Below are 24,537 nucleotides of genomic sequence, written 5' to 3' on the forward strand. Positions count from 1 at the left end.
TCCATGTTTGTGCACTTTATACTCCAATGCAAATTGTCTAGTTTTGTGCACAAACCTTGGGAAGCTTCCTCATATTATTTAGAGCAATCTTCTTGATCTTATCATAATATCTATTTTTCTTTTGGTATCTTCCTTGTGGTTCATTTGGTTGCTTGCTTCATTTGTTGAAGCTTCTAGACTTTGTTATCTTTTTGCAATCTTTGATCCGATCTATAGTGTGATTCCTTCCGAATATTCGTCATTGGATACGTGCATTTGATTCCACTCAAATTATGAGAAATGCACACGCTATGGAGGAACTCTCACTATATTGACCTTCTAAATTTTTCACCCATTTCGGCAATTGGTGCCAATGGGGGAGAAGTTTGGAGGGTTTAAGGGAATTTGGTTATGTCTTTGCTTTGTGCTTAAGCATGTGCCTTTATTGCATTGCATCTTGTTGCTTTGCATAGTTGAATAGTTAGAGGAAACTCCACTAGGCTTTGAATGCCAATATATGCAATGAAAGTCAAGATCATTCACACACGCATATATTATGGGGGAGTTTGCTCTATATATTCAACTTGCTTGCTACTTCAATTCCTTATATAAACCCTCTCAAAGAGATTGTCATCAATTACCAAAATGGGGAGATTGAAAGTGCATGGAGCCCCATGTGTGGTTTTGGTAATTAATGACAATCCCTATGGACTAATGTTTGCATTGAGTTATATTTGTAGGAGTTGTCCATAGGCAATTCTTGAACCATATGTTGGCTTCAAGGTTGCAATAAGAAGAAATTGATGAAGGATATCAAGTGTCAAGTATGTCTTGAAGATGAAGATGAAGTGAGCCCTCAAGTTACTTCAAGACATCAACATGATGAAGAATGAAGAAATGAAGTGCAAGTTCAAGATGAGCCATCTCGAAGAGATCTTTTGCTTGAGTCTTGCCATCCATATGATGTTCATGGATATGTGAAGATGCGCCGAAGAAGAAGCTCTCCCATGGTGGATTATGGGGGAGCAATCCACATCCACATGGTGGTCATGGCTATGTGAAGATGCGCCAAAGAAGAAGCTCTCCCATGGTGGATTATGGGGGAGCAATCCACAAGACTTCATCAAGTAAGCACAAGCAAGAAAGGCGTTCCATCTTGTGGAGGTCAAGATCGTCGTCATCGAGCTCAATTGGAATGCGCAAGTATAAGGTTTGCTCTTGATAGGGTTTCTTTCTCACCGGTCTCATAGTGTAGTTGGAGACCGGTTTATAGTTTAGTTGCCGTACTATCAAGAGGGCTCTCGAGTGAGTAACTCGATCGTATCGTTCGGAGAGAGCTCAAACCTTTGCATCCTTGCATCATCTTTCTTGGTTGTTATTTGGACCTTATCCATGTGATGTTTTAGAGCTTGTGCTTATTCTCATGACAAGCTCTAGTTCATCGAAAACGGATTTCGCATAGATCACTTGTTGCGTTTTCGAGTTTGGTTCATCATCTTTCTTGGTTTTATTTGGACCTTATCCATGTGATGTTTTAGAGCTTGTGCTTATTCTCATGACAAGCTCTAGTTCATTGAGAATGGTTTTTCCATGGGCAACTTGTTGCATTTTCGAGATTGGAGGTTTTACCGGTATGTCTTTTTTAGATAGGTCAAACCTTTCATCATTTTTTTCTATCCTCCCTTGTTGGACTATGATGGTTTCCTGCATGATCTTGTAGAGCTTGTTCCTAGCTTCAAAACAAGCCCAAGATCATCAAAATCGAGCCCGGATGCTAAAGTTATGCCCGTTTTAGTTTTGGTGTTTCCGTAGTTTTGCCAGGCCGGATTTTTCAGAAATATCCGGGGCGGATTATCCGGGCCGGATATTTCGGAAATATCCGGCCCCCTCAAAATCGGAAGAAAAGCAGCTCTGGACAGGGGCCGGACATTTGGCCGGACATTGTCCTGGTTTTGTCCCTGAGGCCGGATTATCCCGGGGGGGGGCGGATTATCCGGCCCTACTCAGGCCGGATTATCCGGCCCTGGTTTTGCCCAACGGCTCGATTTTCTTGGGGGTATAAATACCCCCCTTCTTCCTCCTTGGGCTGTTGCTTCTCTTACTCTCTCTCTCCTCCATTGTTGAACTAGAGAAGCTTGCACTATCTCTCAATCCCTCCATGATTCTTGCCCCCATTTGAGGGAAAAGAGAGAGGAGATCTAGATCTACACTTCTACCAATCAAATCCATCTCTTTGTGAGTGGAACTCTCTAGATCTAGATCTTGGTGTTCTTTGTGAATTCCTTTGTTCTTCCTCTCTTATTCCCCCAATAGCTTTTGTAGCTTTGTTGGAATTTGAGAGAGAAGGACTTGAGCATCTTTGTGGTGTTCTTGCCATTGCATTTGGTGCATCGGTTTGAGTTCTCCACGGTGATTCGTGGTGGTGAAATCAAGAAGGTTGTTACTCTTGGGTTCTTGGAACCCTAGACGGATTCTACGCCCGGTTTCCGCCTCGAAGGAAATCCCTTAGTGGAACCGTGACCTAGGCCTTTGTGGCGAGGGTCACCGGAGATTTAGGTGAGGCGCCTTCGTGGCGTTCGGTGTGTGGTGTGAGTACCGCATCTTGGGGTGAGGCCTTTGTGGCGTTGGTGTGCATCGAGCAACCACACCTCAAGGTGAGCCTCTTGTGGCGTTCGGGAGCACTAAGCAACCGCACCTCTCCACCGGAGATTAGCACTCGCAAGAGTGTGAACTCCGGGATAAATAATCGTCTCCCGCGTGCCTCGGTTATCTCTATACCCGAGCTCTTTACTTATGCACTTTACCTTGTGATAGCCATCGTGCTTGAAGTTATATATATCTTGCTATCACATACTTGCTTGTATTGCTTAGCATAAATTGTTGGTGCACATAGGTGAACCATTGCTTAGAATAAGTTGTTGGTGCACATAGGTGAACAATAGTATATAGGCTTTGGGCTTGACAAAGTAAACGCTAGTTTTATTCCGCATTTGTTAAGCCCATCTCGTAAAGTTTTAAATCGCCTATTCACCCCCCTCTAGGCGACATCTGTGTCCTTTCAGAACCCACTCTTGATAGTATGGTTTCCTAAAGACTCAATATACAATAAATGTTCGGACTCCATCTCTTCTCTCTTTTCAGCTTGAGAAGTCTCCAACAATGTATGTTTCATTCCAAGTGTGTTTAGGCACTATCATAAATCTCAATAACATGGTTAGTATGCTAATCATGTTTTCATTAACACCGAACCACATAGGGGAGGGAAAAGCCCTTTCAAAAACGAGGTTGAGTGGATGTGGTTAGATGTAGAGTTTTGTTTGCTTTTGGTCAGCCCTAGACCCAATTCTTTCTTCTTGCGTCTCCTCAAATTTTGGCACAGAGACGTGTTACGAGGAAGGGATTTAGCCTTGATGGTGTGCAAGACCATCCCAGCCTCCACTGGTGGAGGCCACTTTATGATTTTCTGGTCTAGATAACATCATACTAGTTTCAAGTTGACGTTCTAGTCCATCTATAATTCTCATAACCCATGGAAGGTGTTTTTTTTTTGGTAACCAACGTTACGCCTTTTTCAACGTCCTTACTAAAGACAATTGAAGTTTGTAGTTTTCCGTACGGTCCATAGTTGCCCCTCTACACAGAAGCTCCCGGTAGCACTTCGTGCTAATGATTTCGGCCTGTTCATGAGTGTCCTATATGAGGCAAAATGCATACGGAAAGAAGATGATGTCGAGCTATCCCTAGCACAAAAAGAACCTAGCCATCCTGTTGGAGGTCAAACAGAGTCGAAGATTGAACTATGAAATTGTTCCATTATGCCCTTAACTGACTATATATCTCGGTGATATCCAACATGGCTACACCTAGTGGTGGAGCATGACACGACACAAATCATTGGCCAAAATGCTTATTGGGCAGCACTAAGGGTCTACAGCCCATCGCATCTATTGTAGCATGGGCCAGATGATGCTAATTGAGTCAACAATTACCAAAACGTATGATATTTGACCTGTAATCATAGTTTTTCATCTAGAGAAGACCGGGACAGGCTGTATGGCCTCCAAGACGTGCCGTCCCTGGCTACACCATCTTCAAGAAGCAAATGGAGGGGTGAACACATTATGTTGGGGTTGTATAATATATACACCGATGGCTTTAGGTGCATTGACGTTTGGACCGATGTTGCTGTGTATTGACTTTATCACACTTATTATAATAGTGTCTGATAAAGAAAAATCCAATAGTCGCAACATTGTTTGACCATTCGCAAGAAAAGAAACATTAGTTAAAATGTTGAAACCTCCCGCATTGTTGGATGAAATTGACCCTCTCACGCTGTGCGGACGAAACCGTAGAAAGTTTGAAGCCGACATGAAGGTCCATTCACAGTCGCAAGCCGCCAAACCGGTCCGGTTTGAAAAATGACAACACGTGAAGCCTCGGTTAGATCCAACCATCTGGCCACGTCACCTTCCAACTCGCGTCCCGGCGACACTCCCCAAGCGGGGCGGCATCGTACCAAAACCATCATCCTCGCAATCTCCGCCATCCTCCCCGAGCCAAAACCCCCAGCAGAATTCCCTCTCACCCCCACCCCGCACGCGCCCATCCCCCGCCGCCGCCGCCATGGCCGCCGCCCACTCCCTCCTCCACCTCGCGGCGCCCAAGCCCCCCGCCCCGGCGTCAGCCCACCCGCCTCTCGGCGGCGCGGCGCTTTCCCTCCTCCGCCTGCTCCCCGCCCGCCGGCCCCACCGCCTCGTCGCCTCCTGCAGCTCGGCCCTCCCCGACCTCGCCGCCTTCCCCAACCCCAACGGCCTCCTCGTGGCCGAGCCCGCCGAGCCCGTAATCTCCCACGTGGCCACGGAGACCGAGCTGCGGGAGAACGGGCCGCGGAGCACGCGCCGCACCAAGCTCGTCTGCACCGTGGGCCCCGCCACCTGCGGCCCCGCCGAGCTCGAGGCGCTCGCCGTCGGCGGGATGAACGTCGCGCGACTCAACATGTGCCACGGGGACCGCGACTGGCACCGGAAGGTCATCGACGCTGTGCGCAGGCTCAACGAGGACAAGGGCTACGCCATCGCCGTCATGATGGACACTGAGGGGAGTGAGATCCATATGGGGGACCTCGGAGGCGCGCCCGCGGCCAAGGCGGAGGTGAGCCTGGCGCTCGGTTTATTTTTTGTTGGTTTGGCGCTGTGATTTTATTTTCATGCCCTGTGCTCGATGAAATGCGCGCCTGGACGAGCGGAGTGGCGCTGTACTGTTATGCCTGAATTTTGCTTCATCTATTAGGCCACACACTTTTGAAGAGTTATCTTGAACACAGTGACCTGCTAGTCCAGTTTTGAGCTCAAGAGAAACAGTCTGCTATGGAGTATCCCATTATGAAAATGCCAGTAGCATTTATAATTTTTCACCAGTGCGGCGGGCAGTAAATTAGCTCAAACTTTATATTTGATTTACTGGGTAGTTACATGATCTTTTCCCAGATCCTAGAGAACTAACAACTGATAAGCAATAAACTTCTGATCGTAATTGTCAAGGTCTAGGGTGCAAGCCCTCAAGTGAAAAGTATATGCTGTTCTTATATCCCATCCTTCAAGTCTTGCTTCTAGCGGCTGACAAAACAAGGGAGGTTTTCAGTCATACGGTCGGTTGTATTCTGATTTGACTGATTTAGTGGATTGGTTGTACCAGATGTATCTGTTAGCAATTTAGTAGTAGTATGAGATAACTGGTCTAATCCCCAACCACTTTTAGTCGTTTGGGTTCAATTCCCAGCAACCCCAACAAGACTGATATCTAACATAGTTATATTTGGTTAACTTGTCAATAGGACTCGAGTATTAAGTTTGTTTTCTTTCTGAAATGCTTTTATTTGCTTATTTAAAGATCTGTAAATTATTCCTCGAAGAAAAAAGAACTTGGAAGTTAGTTATGACCTGGACCGTGTTTAAGTATACCTTCTTTTTCCCGAGAAACCTCAAAAGGGCCAGGAGTCCCTGCTGCAATTCACTATAGAAAAGGGTTGCTCAGTTAATGAGGGAAAACAAGGCAGAAGCCATAATATAATTGTAAACTTGGAATCCACAAATTAATTGGATCTTTTGCCATCTGTAGGTAGGCATGGCACAAAAACTTCGCGATTACTGAATTCTGTACTCTGCACTTTGCAGGTCATCTGTTCTACATTCAGTAGGTGTAACCAGTGTATTCAACAGATTGAATATATGCATGGTTGTTGAGCTAATTTAACCTTTTGTAAAATCTGCGCTAATTGCCGTGCAAACTCAAACTTTTTTTCTGCATATAACAGTTGAAATGTGATGGTAACTAGCAATGACATGATATGATCTCTTAATCTCTTGATCTCAGAGTAAAGTTAAAATCAATAGCCAGAAGTAATTGAGCCACTACTGATTAATTTGTAAAATGAGATTCTGATCCTCTTTTTGAAATTTTAAATCACAGAGCAAGAAGTTAGATGTGAGAAATTCAGCTAATCTTTATTCAATGAGAATACCTGATTTGTTCAGCTATATGATTTACTGCCTAATATTAGTCTTTTGGCAAAGTATTTCTGTATTAATTAATAGAAGTTCCATTTACTATCTGTTTTGGTGGATTTCACAGGATGGAGAAATCTGGACATTCAGCGTTAGATCTTTTGAGGCACCTCTCCCAGAACTAACTGTTCATGTGAACTACGAAGGCTTCGCTGAAGGTTCGCATGCCTCTTTATTGACCCTCTTTAGGCTTTGTTTGGTACTAGAGTATTTGTGGGGATTATCCCCACCAAACCACAAATCCCCACTTATTCTTAAAACCATTTCTGGTTCTAGTGTATTTTCTCCAGTACCCAATACACTATCCCTACCTAGTGGATTGGGGATTGGGTGAAGGTAAGGGTTTCACCCAATCCCTTTGGGGATTACGCCCACTAATCCCCAGAAAAACTCTAGTATCAAACAAGACCTTATAGTTTTTGTTGCTACCTTAATGTATTTCTGATTCTTACACAGATGTGAGAGTTGGTGATGATCTTCTTGTCGATGGTGGAATGGCTCGGTTTGAGGTTGTTGAGAAACTAGGACCAGATGTTAAGTGCCGTTGCACAGATCCTGGTTTGCTGTTGCCACGTGCCAATCTTACATTTTGGCGGGATGGCAGTGTTGTCCGCGAGAAGAATGCTATGCTTCCGACAATTACATCTAAGGTGATTTTACTATTATGATAATTTGTTGCTTTGAATCTGTAGTATTTATTGTTAATACCTTGGACTGCCAGAAATTTTGTTTGCTGTCTGAATAACGATATTTTTTAAAATTAAAAATGTCCTATTACCCCAAATCACTGCATTGTGATATCGAGGAATTCCTTGGAATAGTCTGTGATCATGTTCTTAGTTTGGTACTGTCACGAGTGTTTTTACTAAAAGAGGGATTTAATAGTTATGATAATAATCCCCATTTTCTTGTGATGCCCTTTGCAGGATTGGCTTGACATTGATTTTGGGATTGCTGAAGGTGTAGATTTTATTGCAGTTTCATTCGTCAAGTCAGCTGAAGTAATTAACCATCTAAAGAGCTACATTGCAGCAAGGAGTCGTGGCAGGTAATATTTCTCTTGAGGTCTTGACCAGTTTAAAAGACCTGGTTAATACTGGTGTTTTTCTTCCCATCCCTCTCATGTCCTTCTCTCCATGGAGCAGGGGCTACACCTTACGCATCCATTGGTGCAATATTATTGTTATGGGCACTTAGCTTAAGTAACACATGAGCAAATACACTGAATAACTAATGTATGAGCAGTGCAAGGGACACATGACAGGGTACATGGCAGCTTCTAACTCCCTATGCAACAAACAATCTGTCCAAAAGTGATCACAATCCTTGCTTGTTGAGTCTTTGCACATTTTTTTGTAATAACATGTAAGGAATCTAACGACTATGGCCATGAAAACAGTCGCCCAGACAGCTAGGCCTTTTCAAGTCACGTGTTTTTGTAGCCCGCGCAGCTCCCAACAACCTATTTACAATATCAGTAGCAGAAAATCAAACCCCAAAAAGTCTCAGCCATAACTGCACCAACCTTCCCTTTGTTCTCTGCCCTATTCTCTCGGCATGACTATATACCCATGTATGCACATCTAAATGTTTGGTAATGGGTATAGCGTGCTGTGTATCGCTCAACCTCCTAGCATGTAGTCCGTAAGTGCAGTAGTGTTTATTTGATTGCTGTAACTTGAATGCGTGTGAGATCCCAATTATTTTCATGCATCATCAACTATTCTTATTGGACATAGGACTCCTTCTGCCGTAGTCTTCCGCTCCATCTTCACTACCAAATACACCACCGATGCCTGTGCCATTGCATGCTGGCTTCATCGCCAATCCGCACCACATCCTCGTACTAGATGAGTCATGTGTATTGTGTCAGAAGGTTGGTTAATACTTCAGGCATGCCGTAGTGCGCAGGGCTTGATGGAACCAGCAGCGACCTTAGACCTGGCAAGTAAGGTTGATAAAACACCGTGGCTCAAATCCGCTTAATGCCCAGCCCACCTGTGGGACCGCCCGCCCCTCTTACACGCAGGCATTTAATTAGCACAATTATAGTTTTATTTTCTCTACCGACTTCATATTTCCCATTGCGTACTGGTATTTCTAGAGCTATAACAACTCTCGTACCCCCAGTTTAAGTTCTCGTATGATTCTGTAGTTACTGGAGATAATAGGATGACTCAGCAACTTATGATCAACTTTTCACAAAACATATAATAGGGTGAATTGCAAATATATTATGCAGCAGTTACAGTAGATCTAGACGGATCATCTCAGATGCTAAAAATGGTGCAGTTAGCCATAACTCTCAGGAGCTCAGCACCTACATTTTCACCGAAACCAGGAACCAGCTGCGTATGACTAGCTTTCTACTATTTCATTAGGGATTCTGGAGGACAATTCAGAGCACAATGTCTACGGGAATATTTAAGCTTTAAAATGGGGAGGTGCACTAGGTTTTGGTGCTACATGCATCTTACTTTAAACTTGAAGCCCTTCGATCGTAACTTCTAGTCATTCCACGAGTATTTTGTTTTGTGGCTAAAAGAATGAGCATGGTAAAGAAACTGCATGCAGTTGAATGACATTAGAAAATATCTTTCACTGTCGGTAATTGCTACATACTTTCTGAGGTTGATCTATATGGTTTGCTACTGACAAGATCAAGATATGCATTCTGAACAAAAATGAGCCATCCGATGTATTTCTGAAGCATTAGCTTTGTTTGATTTCAAATTTGTTCCATCCTGATCATTATTGTTTTGCTGTTTGTGACCAGTGACATAGCGGTCATTGCAAAGATCGAGAGCATCGACTCTTTAACAAACTTGGAGGAGATCATCCGTGCATCAGATGGTGCCATGGTAGCCAGAGGGGACTTGGGGGCACAAATCCCCTTGGAACAGGTCCCTTCAATACAGCAAAAGATAGTTAAACTCTGCAGGCAGCTAAACAAGCCAGTCATCGTGGCTTCTCAGCTTCTCGAGTCAATGATCGAGTATCCCATACCCACCAGGGCGGAAGTTGCCGATGTTTCTGAAGCAGTCCACCAACGTGCAGATGCTCTTATGCTTTCTGGCGAGTCAGCAATGGGGAGGTATCCAGATAAGGCTCTCAGTGTCCTCAATAGTGTTAGCTTGAGGATTGAGAGATGGTGGAGGGAGGAGAAGCATCATGAGGCACTAGAACTTGATGATGTTTCGTCTTCTTTCTCTGGTAAAATATCAGAAGAAATCTGCATTTCAGCAGCGAAAATGGGTAATTATTGCTGCCACATTATGCCTGCTATATTGTCAAATATATTGCTGTTTATCTTTCAATTTTTGTGCACTATCATGGTTATTCACGTAACACCTCAATTAACCTTGGCACTTGAGCTATGTCTAACAACAACTAATTTGACTTGCAGCTAACAAATTGGAAGTGGATGCTGTTTTTGTCTACACAAAGGGTGGCCACATGGCGTCCCTGTTGTCACGTTGCCGTCCTGACTGCCCGATCTTCGCTTTCACGAACTCGACGTCCGTCAGGAGACGGCTGAACCTCCAATGGGGCCTCATTCCCTTTCGCCTCACCTTCTCTGACGACATGGAGAGCAATCTAAACCGTACATTCTCCCTGCTCAAGGCCAGGGGCATGATCAAGTCCGGTGACCTGGTGATCGCTCTCTCTGACATGCTGCAGTCCATCCAGGTGATGAACGTACCATGAGAGACATCATCATCCCTCTCTGCGCTGGTCTGTACAAACGAGAGACTGCTCTAGGCCAGTTTCTGTTTGCAATTTATTCGTGTGTTCTTGTGTTAGACGGAACCTTGGAAGTCAACTGCGACAACAATAATGGGCTGCACTTCCTAGCCTGATGTAATACTCCTGTATCATCTAGGATTAGTCTGGACATTGGTAAGTCTACGATTTTGTGTCTCTGTTTGGTTTACTTGTGTCAAGTGGTACAATGTAAAGTGATATTTATTACAGCAAGCAACAACTCCCGAAAATTTTCAGTACTCCCTCCTTCACAGTTTATTGGGCGCGCGCGTAACCCTAGGTTATCAATTTAACCTATATAATTTAAATTATATAATACAAAAATTATATCATTAGAAAATAGAACATCTGAACTTTCCAATGATATAATTTTTATAACATATAACTAATGCTAACTTGATCAAATTTGCGACCTAGGAGTACGCGCGTGCCTTATAAACTGTGAGAGAGGGAGTATCTCTGTATACAGTAGTTTGGAATCCAAGCTGATATACTGAAACTTTGACAACCGATGTACGTACTACATAGGAGTCCGGTATAATTAAATGAGGAGCCACAAAGTGCACACTCGCAAGTCGCAACTCATAAGCAGATGCAATGAGGCTGGTCATAGTGGTAAGTATCATGTAGTAGTATCATGCATATGATACTTGTGTATGATACTATCTCTATAGTGGTTAGTATCATGAAATAGTATCATAGTCATGCTATATTTATTACTTTTTAGAATCTCAATGCAAATTTGTGCACAAGATTTGTTTGCCATTAACTTTTCTCGTGACATGCGCTATGATACAGTATCTACCTATGTTACTCTAATGTCCTCTCTCCTCTTTAATTAGCTACCACATCAGCATTTTTGTGGGACTAATGTACATGATACTAGCTATGATACTAGCACTATGGCTAGCCTGATAAAAACACTTGCGACCAGGACAAGAAGTCAAAACGAAAATTTACGAAGATAGTAGTACTACTATAGTATGTCTGTGTAGGACACGGAGGCCCAGTCATGATGGGTGTACAGTGTGCTACTGCTATACTAGCTTCGGTCGACCGACCGAGGAATCCACACGTCTGCGGCACGCGTGCCGACAGATAAAATGGTTTTTGCCACGCGCGTGAGTCTACATATGAAACACGTCGGTACTAAAAGTTGCTTTCCTATATGTAGTACGAAATGACGTGGTTATACTACATGCATCGACAGCCTTAAGACGTGACACACGTGTGTTGGTGTTTCTAGCTAATCTTTCGATGGAGGGAGGTCAAATGCGGAGCAGTTGTCAAGATCGACCACAACCGCCAGTGTTTTCCTTTTCCTCTGGCTTTGTGTGAGTTGATGCACATCATATCGATCCCTCCGCGCGAACGTTTCCCTGAAGCACTGATATTTAATTTCAGTTCGCGGTTGCTGAACTTTGCCATGCTGTGCTTATTCTATTATTATTTGCTGAAAATTAGCCAAAAAAAAGAGGGTCATACCCAGGCCCGGCTCTGAGCCAGTGCAACCGGTGCAACCGCACTGGGCCCCCGAATCTTAAGAGCCCCGGAAATTGATTAGGCCTTAATGAAGGCAGCAGTAAAAACTAACGATTCTCGGGAAAATGTACAGGCGTTGCAACTCCATTCGTCTTCATGTCGCCTCCCTCTTTTCTTCAGTTCGTCTTCTGGTTTCACTTCCCCAAATCACCGATGGGGCTCCGTGATTTCAGGAAGTTTGGCCGGAATTAATTGAGGAGGAGAACCAATCTATTGATTCCCAATGTAAATTCGCCTTTGATAAATCTCTCAGATTTGTCTGAATTTTTCATTCAGTTCGAGTACATCTAGTGCTTCAGTAATCTCATTCCATATTTTTTATATAGGATTGAGTTGCCTCTCTAGTTGATACGGGTAAGGGGAGACGGCGGATTGCAGGCCCTTGGCTGATCGCCGGTAGTGATCTTGCTAGTGGTGGAGTGGATTTGTTTTTGCAGCGAGATCACGTCCACAGCAGGCAGCCCGTCTTGGATCCTCCACCTCCATGTATTTTTGTTTCAATATCATCATGCAAAAGTTGTGTAATGTTTGTGTGCTATACTCTATAAGTTGTCCTCTAGAAAGTATACATCTAAGTAAAATGACAGAAGAGAAACGAAGCAGATGGCGCCGTAGAAGAAATCTTTGGGAACAATGAAAATTCAAAAGGTACTATCTATTGAGAGTTCGAGAAAATATTTCTATTATAGATTCCATTTTATTGTGTGTATGTATGAGAAAAACTGATTATTATACTACCTCTATGGCTCTATCCATTTTTAGATGTCAAAAATTTATCTAAATATGAATGTATCTAGATATTTTTTAAGCATAGATACATCCAAATTTAGACGAACTTCTTGACATCTAGTATTATAATTATTTACGTATAAACATAGGGCCCATTTTATTATCTTGCCCCGAGCCCCCGACATGTCAGGGCCGGCCCTGGTCATACCCACATAAAATTGGAAAAACTGATGTTAAAAAGAAGATTATGATAATCCACTGCAGTGAGAAGGTAATTCTTAAACAACATCATTTGCAAAACAAAATATATGATATGCGCATATGGAAAGTACAATCACAACGTTTAAGTTTTGTAGGATCATAATTGGAGGCGTACTATTTTTTGTTGAAAACATGATGTATGCCATGCCACTATGAACAGTCAACCACGTCGCACATAGCCACAGAACCAAACAATACATATCCTCTCCCTAAAATCACAACCAAACAACCAACCTAGGAAACTAAGCCTATATCTATGACCTTGAGATAAGGTTGCAAAATTACACACACGGACACATGCAAAAGGACATGAAGTTTCAGATATATTCGTTTGCTACATAGATTGTCACTCTAGGATATCATCATCATATATATCCCTATCAACCACTTATTGTGGGATAAATAGATGTATTACTTGCTGTGTGGAAGAAAAAAAAAACCAAAAAGGCATAGCTTTCATGAATGGAGACTTGGAGAGGTAGGATTCTATTTTTTTGACCTTTTGTGAAGCGAAAGTGGTGTGATATTGTTGGCTTGTGGCCCGGTGTACTCCCTGAATCCCTTCCATCTAGAATACAGAATGTCCCGCTATATGAGCCCACTGGTATGTGTACATGAAAGTGACTCTGATGACCATCATGTGAAAATAACTTGAGAGCAATGGCATCCTCCATAGATGAGCATGGTTAGTGAAAAAAAACTTTGCCAATCATGACAATGCACTTACTAGGGCTTGACCATAGAACAGGCTGTCATTAACCTGAAGTCTGAGGTGTTCATATGCCCCAAAATTATGTTGCAGATTTGCAGTGAAAGTCTGAAATGTAGCATATATACTGGATTCTGAAAACAAATGTCTTTTAACGAACTCTAAGGCAATATTGACTTCTAAAATTAACTTTTTTTTATAATGGGTGCTTTATTACTTTGAAGTTCTAAAACTAACTAGACCTTGCTATGTCTTGATATTAATATATTTTCTTTATTGAAATTTTTTTGCCGCACAAAATTAATTTATCCTGCAAAATCTTGATGATAAAAATATTGCTGATGAAAGGATGGTGTGTAACATTGTCTTCCTCTAATTAATTAATGAAATCGACCTAAACCATCCACGCAGGCAGCAATCAGTAGCTAGCTAGCTGATGTGAGCTTCTCAAGGTGTTTGTTTATAGGGCGGTAGGGCTTAATATATGCAGTTGATAATTAGTTTGATTGCCTTTCTTCTAAATCCTGCAAGTAATAGACCTCTAAACACTTGAATTGCATCCATGCTTGGCAGACTGACCAATTAATTAATCACTTGCTGGTAACATGTGTCCTCACATCCTATAGATACTTTAATTTCCAGTCATTTATATCTGTAACTGGACTATAATCATCATCCACCGGCAACCAGAGACATATCATCAAATTGCAGAACGACATATGTCTTATCGAAACAAATTCAAATTTATTGTAAGTTAATGCGCTATGTACCACAGGAGGAAGTTAGTATCAATTAAGTTTCATATACAAGCAATTTCACCTGTAGACTTAAGGTGAATAAGATAATACGAGTACTACTTACTTTTATGAAGCAACACTTGAAAAAGGAAATAATCTTACCTTGTAATTAAACTGATCCTGGCGGTAATACTTTGATCAAATAAACTAATTGAGATATATAAATTCAGATAAGATTTCTATCCTTACTGCCATAGGCATGACGTTAATGACCGCATGGTCACATAAGAAGTTCCCACTAATCGTCAGGATAGTTAACTAATTAAACTGTTGACAGAGTCTTGCTCACAATCAGCAACTCTTTGAAACAGAGTTTCATCCAGATGAGATCATAGAAACGGCCGAAATTGTAGTCAATCGGATTGTATACCAGCGATGACTCATTGGTCCATCAGGATGGATCCCAATAGAATCAATTCATTGGATACAAATCTGAATAGTACGGTCATATGACTGCATCATCTAAAATGAATAAAAAGTATTTTATAAACTAACCAACAAGAAGATTGTTTGCTATATTTGCAAGGCACAGAGGGAAAAGAACGTTCAGCATTCTTATACTTGCAGGTCTGCTATGTTATTTTTCAGTGCTATCACATCTCGTAGGAGACGACCCTTTTAGGTTAGAGCATGTCTAACAGGTCCCGTATAACCCGCCCACCCCGTAAAATTCCGGCGACATACGGGGCAGGCGCGGTTTGGGCCGTCTAGCAGGCCCCGTATTCGGGCCGCCCCGTTTCGGCGGAATACGGGGCCCAGGAAATCGGCCCCGTCGCCCCGTACATATAGTGGGCGCAGGTGCGAGTGAGGGGTTAACCCCTCACTCGCAACCCTAGCTCCGCCGTGCGCCGCCGCCTCCTCCTCCTGCTCCGGCGAGCAATTAGCCGCTCCTCCGCGCCGCATTCCACCCCCAAGCCTGGATGGACTCCCGCCGCCGCAGTAGCGCCTCGCCGGCGAGCGGATCGAAGCGATCCCGCTCGCCGGACACCGTAGAGGATGCGTGGCGGCTCAAGTGCAAGCTGTCCGCCGCCGGGAGCCGTCGCGCGGCCTGCAAGTACGCCGGCGCGCTGTACGTGCCGGAGCCGCTCCGGGAGTACGCCGCGGGTGGGCGGTGGTACAAGCAGGACCCGCCGCTCAAGCCGATGAGCGGTGAAGCGTTCGAGAAATGGCGCGCTGATGACCCACAAGTATAGGGGGTGTATCGTAGTATCTTCGATAAGTAAGAATGTCGATCCCAACGAGGAGCAGAAGGTGTTGACAAGCAGTTTCGATGAAGGTTTCACTGTAAATGCTCACAGACAAGTATTCGGGGGGTTTTGATGTAACAGATGAAATAAGTACGAGTAAGTAAAATGCGAGAGAAATAATTGCAGCGAGTGGCCCAATCCTTTTTAGCACAAAGGACAAGCCGGTTTGTTTACTTATAATGACCAAACGTTCTCGAGGACACACGGGATTTTAGTCTAGTGCTTTCGCTACATATAGCTGATTAATCTTCATTGTTTTGATAAGTGTTGTGTGGGTGAACCTGTGCTAATGTACCGCCCTTCCTAGGACTAATACATACTTGTGATTATACCCCTTGCAAGCATCCGCAACTACAAGAAAGTAATTAAGATAAATCTAACCACATCCTTAAACTCTGAGATCCTGCGATCCCTCCTGCATCGATATACCAACGGGGGTTTAGGTTTCGTCACTCCGGCAACCCCGCAATTAGCAAACGAGTACAAGATGCATTCCCCTAGGCCCATAAATGGTGAAGTGTCGTGTAGTCGACGTTCACACGACACCACTAGAAGAATAACACCACAACTTAAATATCATAACATTGAATATTACTCAACCATAGTTCACTACTAACATTTAGACTTCACCCATGTCCTCAAGAACTAAACGAACTACTCACGAGACATCATATGGAACATGATCAGAGGTGATATGATGATGAATAACAATCTGAACATGAACTTGGTTCAATGGTTTCACTCAATAGCATCAACAACAAGTATGAATAGATACCGGGAGAGTTTCCCCTATCAAACAATCAAGATCAAACCCAAATTGCTACGGCGGTGACGAGGTGCTGCGGAGGAGATGGCGGTGATGATGGTGGAGATGATGATGATGGTGATGGAGATGATGTCCAGCTCGATGGCGGTGACGATGGCGTCGATTTCCCCCTCCGGGAGGGAATTTCCCCGGCGGATTCCTGCCCGCCGGAGAGCTCTTTTCTCTCCGGTGTTCTCCGCCCCGCGAGGCGGCCGTAACCCTTCGTGAGGATTCCTCTCTGGCTTGGGTCTTCGGGACGAAGGGTTTCGCGAAGAAAAGGAGGCGAAAGGGGTCGTGGGCCCCCGGACCACATGGCGGCGCGGCCAGGGCATGGGCCGCGTCGCCCTAGGGTGTGGGCCCACCCTGGGTCCTCCTGGCCCCTTCTTCTGGCTTCCTTCGTCATCTGGAAAAATAGGATTTTTGGTAAAACTCCCTTCCACAGTTGATCTTCCGAAATATTGCATTCGACGGTGCTTTTTCCAGCAGAATCCTGGCTCCGGTGCTTGATCTCCAAATAATCATGAAACATGCAAAATAGATGAAATAACATAAGTATTGTGTTCCAATATGAAATATATCAATGAATAACAGCAAATTATGATATAAAATAGTGATGCAATTTGGACGTATCAACTCCCCCAAGCTTAGACTTCGCTTGTCCCCAAGCGAAACTGAACTCTGTAGACAGGTCCACATGTTTATGGAGTGAAGAGTCGATAAATAAAATACGGACAAGAAGCATCATATTCATTCACACAAGACATTATAGTAAACAACTTCCTCATATAATTCAACTTGAAACAAGTATAAGGTAATCACAAATAAAGGTGCATAAGGAATCATAATTGGTGATGGCAAACTTTGTTCTTGGTCAGAGAACATTTAACAAATTATATTCATCTATTGAGCAGCGCTCTCATATTAAAAACTTATGGTAAACTTGCATACTCAATCATATTTATCATTGATGACTCTCAAAGTTATATTTATTCAAGGTAAAACTTGTACTAAACAAGAAAGAGTAAAAACATGATGAAGCAAATCACAATATAATAGTTTGATCACAACAACTCAAATGCTTGCTTGAGATGGAGGGAAATAGGTTTACTGACTCAACATAAAGTAAAAGACAGGCCCTTCGCAGAGGGAAGCAGAGATTAAATTATGTGCTAGAGCTTTTTCAGTTTTGAAATCATATAAAGAGAATAAAAGTAAATTTTTTAGAGGTGTTTGTTGTTGTCAACGACTGGTAGCGGGTACTCTAACCCCCTTGCCAAACAGACCTCCAAAGAGCGGCTCCCATGAAGGACGTTATCTCTACCAGCAAGGTAGATCATCCCTCTTCTCTTTTGTTTACACATGTATTTTAGTTTATTTAAGGGTGACACTCCCCCCAACCTTTGCTTACACAAGCCATGGCTAACCGAATCCTCGGGTGCCTTCCAACAATCTCATACCATGGAGGAGTGTCTATTGCAAAATTAAGTTGCTTACTGATGAATCGGGGCAAAACATGTGAAGAGGATTATTAATGAAAGTTGATTAATTGGGGCTGGGAACCCCGTTGCCAGCTCTTATTGCAAAATTATAGGATAAGTGGATGAAGCCACTAGTCCATTAGTGGAGGCTGCCTAACAAGACTGAAAGATAAAACACCACATACTTCCTCATGAGCTATAAAACATTGACACAAATAAGAAGTAATAAGTTTTGAATTGTTTAAAGGTAGCACATGAAGTATTTACTTGGAATGGCAAACAATACCATGCAGTAGGTAGGTATGGTGGACACAAATGGCATAGGTTTGGGTTCGGGTTTGGATGCACGAGAAGTATTCCCTCTCGGTACAGGTCTTTGGCTAGCAAGGTTAATTAGCAAGCATAAGAGTTGAGGTGAAACAAACAAATATACATGTGATAGAAACAATCATGCATCTTACTTGTAAACACAAACAGTTTTAACTTTAGAATACTAAGCTAAGAGCCGATAAGGAAGATAATAATATCTTCTACATGTACTTCCTCTATTCATCTAAAACTCAAAGTGTTGTTGCTATTGACCATTGCTAAGTTTGCCAAAACCAAATAGATTAACTCAATGCTCCCAAAGTGGTACCAATACTAAAATCAAGATCAATCATATAGTAGAAATTGCAAACTAAAATAAGGTGTGCAATATGTAAATGATAAGACTTCTCATTAATATTCCATAACGATAACTCACACCAAGGGATACATAGACAAACTAAAGGAGAGATACTCCACACTGCAACCCATCTCATACGATAACTTCCCTACTCATGATATGACACTACTTGATAGTAAAAAGTAAAAGGTAATGATAATGTGATACCGCGGCACTCCCCAAGCTTGGAACAAACCAAGGGGATGCCAATACCGATGATGAATTACTCCTTTGGCGATGGTGGTGATGAACTCTTCCCGCGCTTCTTAATAAACTCCTTCAACTTCAGTTTCTCAGCTTGACAATTCTGCACTAAGATTCGAAGAGATTCATTGTTATCTGAGGTTGGCGATGACGACCTTGTGATGCGAATCGAGTGGTATTCAATCATTCTTCGGAGACGGCAATTCTCCTCCTGGAGTATCTCCACCTCTCTTCTTAGAGCCCGATATTGATCACAAAACTCATCGGTAATCCGTAGAACTTCTTCCATCATGGGGAAGGAGTCGAGGCTAAGAGCGGGTGGTAGAGGTCCACTGCAAGTTATGAGAAAAAGAACGTTGAGTGTCAACAGATCCCACCAAGATTTGCTTGCTCCCTCCGGCTTGCTGATCTTGTCTCGATGGCACCTCCTTCACTTCTTCCTCCGAAAGCCCCTTGCCCTTGTTCTTGGAGACCATGGTGCCTCTAAACTGAAAACGGATCCTGGCAGAAACAGCTCGAAACAAAACACGTCGAGAAAACGATATACGGACCTCCAGGGGTCCGGGGGATTTTATAATAAAAATTTTCAGAACAAACGGAAAGTACCAGATCGAACCAGAGTCGGAAAGGGGCGACGAGGCGGCCAGACCACATGGCGGCGCGGGCCCAGGCCAGGCCGCGCCGGCCTGTGGTGCCACGCCCTCGTGCGTCCTTTCCACTCCGTTTCGAACTCGTAATTTTTCATATTTTCCAAAAACAACAAAAATAATGTTCGGAAAGTAAATCGCGAACTTTTCATTACCGATCTTGTTACCTATTCAAAGTCGAGTTCGGCGGACTCGTCAATTTGTCCCTTGATGAAAGCTTCCGGTGTTTCCACTCGAATAATATCAACATCAACATTATAAGAATCACCCGAGATATAATGCTTGAGTCTTTGTCCATTCACCACTTGCGTAGCATTGCCTTGGAGAGAGCTAATTTTAATTGCTCCTGAACGATACACCTCCTCAACAACATATGGTCCTTCCCATTTCGAGAGTAATTTCCCCGCAAAGAATCCGAGACGAGACCGATACAATAGGACTTTATCCCCAATATTAAACTCTCTTTTGATGATCCTTCTATCATGCCATTTTTTAACTTTTTCTTTAAAGAGTTTAGCATTTTCATAAGCCTCACTTCTCCATTCATCTAGAGAACTTAATTGTAGCAACCTCTTATCACCGGCAAGTTTAGGATCTTTATTTAATTCTCTAACAGCCCGATAAGCTTTGTGTTCTAATTCTAAAGGTAAATGACAAGCTTTTCCATAAACCATTTTATAAGGTGACATTCCCATGGGGTTTTTATAAGCAGTTCTATAAGCCCATAGTGCGTCTTTCAATTTACTAGCCCAATTCTTTCTAGATTTATTAACGAGTCTTTCCCAAAATAGATTTAATTTCTCTATTTGATAGTTCTACTTGGCCACTACTTTGAGGGTGATAAGCGGAAGCAATTCTATGATTAATACCATACTTAGCAAGAGTTTTTCTAAAACCTCCATGAATAAAATGAGAACCTCCATCAGTCATAATATATCTAGGTACTCCAAATCTAGGAAAAATAATATCTAAAAGCATTTTTAAAGAGGTCTCACCATCGAGCACTTTTTGTAGGTATGGCTTCCACCCATTTAGTAACATAATCAACAACAACAAGTATATGAGTGTTACCTTTTGAAGAGGGAAAAGGTCCCATGAAGTCAAATCCCCAACAATCAAACGGTTCAATAACAAGAGTATAATTCATAGGCATTTCATTGCGTCCGGAGATATTACCAACCCTTTGACATTCATCACAAGATAAAATAAACTTCCTTGCATCTTTGAAGAGAGTTGGCCAATAAAAACCTGATTGTAGAACCTTTTGCGCGGTTCTATCTCCGGCGTGATGTCCTCCATAAGCACTGCCATGACATTTACTCAATATCTCTTGTTGTTCATATTCGGGAACACACCTTCGCATAATACCATCCACTCCTTCTTTATATAAGTGTGGGTCATCCCAGAAATAATGCCTCAAGTCATAAAAGAATTTCCTCCTCTGCTGAGCTGAAAAGGTTGGAGGCAAGTACTTGGAAACAATAAAGTTAGCATAATCAGCATACCAAGGACTGTCTCGCGAGCTCACCTTTATTACATCCAATTGTTCATTTGGAAAACTATCATTAACAGGAACAGGGTCATAAGCAATATTTTCCAATCTAGACAAATTATCAACAACAGGATTATCAGCACCTTTCCTATCTACAATATGTAAATCAAATTCTTGCAAAAGAAGTACCCATCTAATAAGCCTCGGCTTAGCATCTTTCTTTGTCATAAGGTATCTAATTGCAGCATGATCGAGTATGAATTGTAACTTTTGAATCAACAATATAAGATCTAAATTTATCACAAGCAAAGACTACGAGCTAACAATTCTTTTTCAGTAGTAGCATAATTTCTTTGAGCAGCGTCAAGAGTCTTGCTAGCATAATGAATAACATTTAATTTTTTATCTACTCGCTGTCCAAGAACAGCGCCTACAGCAAAATCACTAGCATCACACATAATTTCAAATGGTAAATTCCAATCAGGGGGTTCAACTATAGGAGCAGTTGTTAAGGCTTTCTTTAGAGTTTCAAAAGCTTCCTTACAATCATCATCAAAAACAAAAGGTACATCTTTTTGAAGAAGATTAGTAAGAGGCTTTGAAATCTTGGAGAAATCTTTAATAAATCTCCTATAAAACCCAGAATGACCAAGAACACTACGAATACCTTTAACATCCCTTGGATAGGGCATCTTCTCAATAGCTTCAACTTTAGCTCTATCAACTTCGATACCTCTCTCGGAAATTTTATGTCCCAATACAATTCCTTCATTAACCATAAAGTGGCATTTCTCCCAATTAAGAACAAGGTTAGTTTCTTCACATCTCTGCAAAACTTTATCAAGGTTTCGCAAGCAACTATCAAATGAATTCCCATAGACAAGAAAAATCATCCATGAATACTTCCACAATACTCTCACAAAAGCCATGAAAAATAGCAGACATGCATCTTTGAAAAGTAGCAGGAGCATTACATAAACCAAAAGGCATACGCCTATAAGCATAAGTTCCATAGGGACAAGTAAAAGTGGTTTTCTCTTGATCTTTAGCTTTAACGACAATTTGTGAAAACCCAGAATAACCATCAAGAAAGCAAAAATGAGTATTTTTAGATAACCTTTCTAGCATTTGATCAATAAATGGTAAAGGGTAATGATCTTTCTTAGTAACTTTATTAACTTTTCGATAATCAATGCACATTCTATACCCTACAACTACTCTTTGAGGTATGAGCTCATCATTATCATTAGGCACAACAGTCATTCCTCCTTTCTTAGGAACGCAATGCACAGGACTAACCCATCTACTATCAGCAATAGGATATATAATACCAGCTTCAAGAAGTCGTAATACCTCATTTCTTACCACATCCTTCATCTTGGGAATTAGACGACGCCGAGGTTCAACAACGAGGCTTCGCATCATCTTCCATATTAATGGCGTGTTGGCAAATAGAGGGAGAAATCCCCTTCAAGTCATCAAGAGTATAGCCAATAGCACCTCGGTGTTTCTTCAATATTTGCAATAATCTTTCTTCTTCAAACTCTGTAAGCTTAGAACTAATAATAACAGGATATATTTTCTTATCATCAATATGAGCATATTTAAGATTATCAGGCAAAGGTTTTAAATCAAAAACAGGATCTTCCTTTGGTGGCGGTGTTGTACCCAAGTCTTCCACCGGTAAATCATGTTTGAGAATAGGTTGGCGAAGAAAAATCTCCTCAAGCTCCTCTCTTTCTTTCCTAAAAACTTCACTCTCGCTATCCTCCAAATGTTGCTTGCAAAGGATTATTAGGAACAAGAACAATAGATGCACACTTTGCTCCATTTTAAAATCATTACTAGGCAAATCAGCTTTATAAGGAGTTTTAGTAAATTTAGAGAAGTTAAACTCATAAGATTCACCAGCAAATTTAGTCAAAATTTTCTCTTTCTTGCAATCTATAATAGCTCCACAAGTATTTAGAAAAGGTCTACCAAAAATGATAGGACAATAATCACTAGCAGCAGAACCAAGTACCAAAAAGTCAGCAGGATATTTAATCTTACCACATAGAACTTCCACATCTCGAACAATACCAATTGGTGAAATAGTTTCTCTATTAGCCAGCTGAATAACCACATCAATTTCTTCAAGTTCACAAGAATCAATTTCGTGCATAATCTCCGTGTAAAGCTCATAAGGTATAGCACTAACACTTGCACCAATATCACATAAACCATAATAGCAATGATCACCAATTTTAACAGATAGCATAGGAACACTAGCTTGTTTGGGTTTATTAGGATGTGAAACAATATTAGAAGCATCTTCACAGAAAATAATATGACCATCCTCCACATTTTCAGTCACAAGATCTTTAACTATTGCAACAACGAGGTTCAACTTTTATTTGTTCTTCGGGTTCTCTAGGTTTCTTTTCACTTTTATGAACCGCACTATTTATAACGAGTACTCTTTCATTTTAGCGAGGAAAAGGAGTTTTTTCAATATAAGCTTCGGGAATAACGCGATCAGCAGTTTCAACTACAACACACTTATTAATAGATGAATCAATTTTATCTTTATACGGTTCATGATACTTATCAAAATTCTTCTTAGGCAATTCATAATGAGAGGCAAAAGCTTTATAAAGGTTTGCAGCAACTTGAGAATCAAGACCATATGTAGCACTAATATTACGAAATGTATCAGTATCCATAAAAGCTTCAATGCATTTATAATCATAAATTATACCTGATTCTCTATCTTTGTCGTTCTCCCATCCTTCAGTATTTTCTTGGATCTGATCAAGAAGGTCCCTTTTAAACTCTTCTTTATTGTGTGTAAATGATCCAGAACAAGAAGTATCCAGCAAGGTCTTGTCTTGAAAAGAAAGTCTTGCATAGAAATTATCAATAATAATATTACCAGGAAGCTCATGAATGGGGCATTTGAGCATTAAAGACTTCAATCTCCCCCAAGCTTGGGCAATACTCTCTCCATCATGAGGCCAGAAATTATATATGCGGTTCCGATCTTTGTGAATTTCACTTGGAGGATAAAATTTGGAATAGAATAAAGGCACAATGTCCTCCCGATCAAGAGAATCACCATTCTTCAGACAATTTATACCAATGCGCCGCTTTACCGGACAGCGATATAGAGAATAGTTTCTTCCTAACTTCATTCATAGCAATACCTGCACATTTGAATAACCCGCATAATTCATGCAAAAACAGTAAATGATCACCAGGATGGACGAGTTCCATCCCCTTCATAGCGGTTATCCATAACATGTTCAATAATTTTCGTAGGTATTTTATATGGTATTACTTCCTCACCTGGCGCCTCATCCACTACCGTTGCAGTAGTAGTAGATTTCCAAAATAGAAATTGAAGAGAATATCTCTCCATAATGACTTATAGCAGCAGGCAGAAATAAAATCAGCACAAACAGTAAAAGTTTTCCTTACCAATTCCACTTACCAATAGCGCTTCACTCCCCGGCAACGGCGCCAGAAAATAGTCTTGATGACCCACAAGTATAGGGGGTGTATCGTAGTATCTTCGATAAGTAAGAATGTCGATCCCAACGAGGAGCAGAAGGTGTTGACAAGCGGTTTC

At 41.8% G+C, this 24,537-nt stretch overlaps 1 protein-coding gene across 1 annotated transcript; it reads left to right on the forward strand.

Annotated features, from left to right (window-relative positions):
* Nucleotides 1-4,605: 4,605 nt before the first annotated feature.
* LOC124675705 (pyruvate kinase isozyme A, chloroplastic-like) lies at nucleotides 4,606-10,546 on the forward strand. Its single transcript, XM_047211781.1, has 6 exons — nucleotides 4,606-5,133; nucleotides 6,613-6,703; nucleotides 7,002-7,195; nucleotides 7,472-7,593; nucleotides 9,322-9,800; nucleotides 9,952-10,546. Exons 1-6 carry the CDS (start codon nucleotides 4,606-4,608, stop codon nucleotides 10,251-10,253), a joined length of 1,716 nt encoding a protein of 571 aa, XP_047067737.1. The 3' UTR covers nucleotides 10,254-10,546.
* Nucleotides 10,547-24,537: the final 13,991 nt, after the last annotated feature.

Source organism: Lolium rigidum, chromosome 7 (genome assembly GCF_022539505.1).
Source record: "Lolium rigidum isolate FL_2022 chromosome 7, APGP_CSIRO_Lrig_0.1, whole genome shotgun sequence".
NCBI classification, from domain to species: domain Eukaryota; kingdom Viridiplantae; phylum Streptophyta; class Magnoliopsida; order Poales; family Poaceae; genus Lolium; species Lolium rigidum.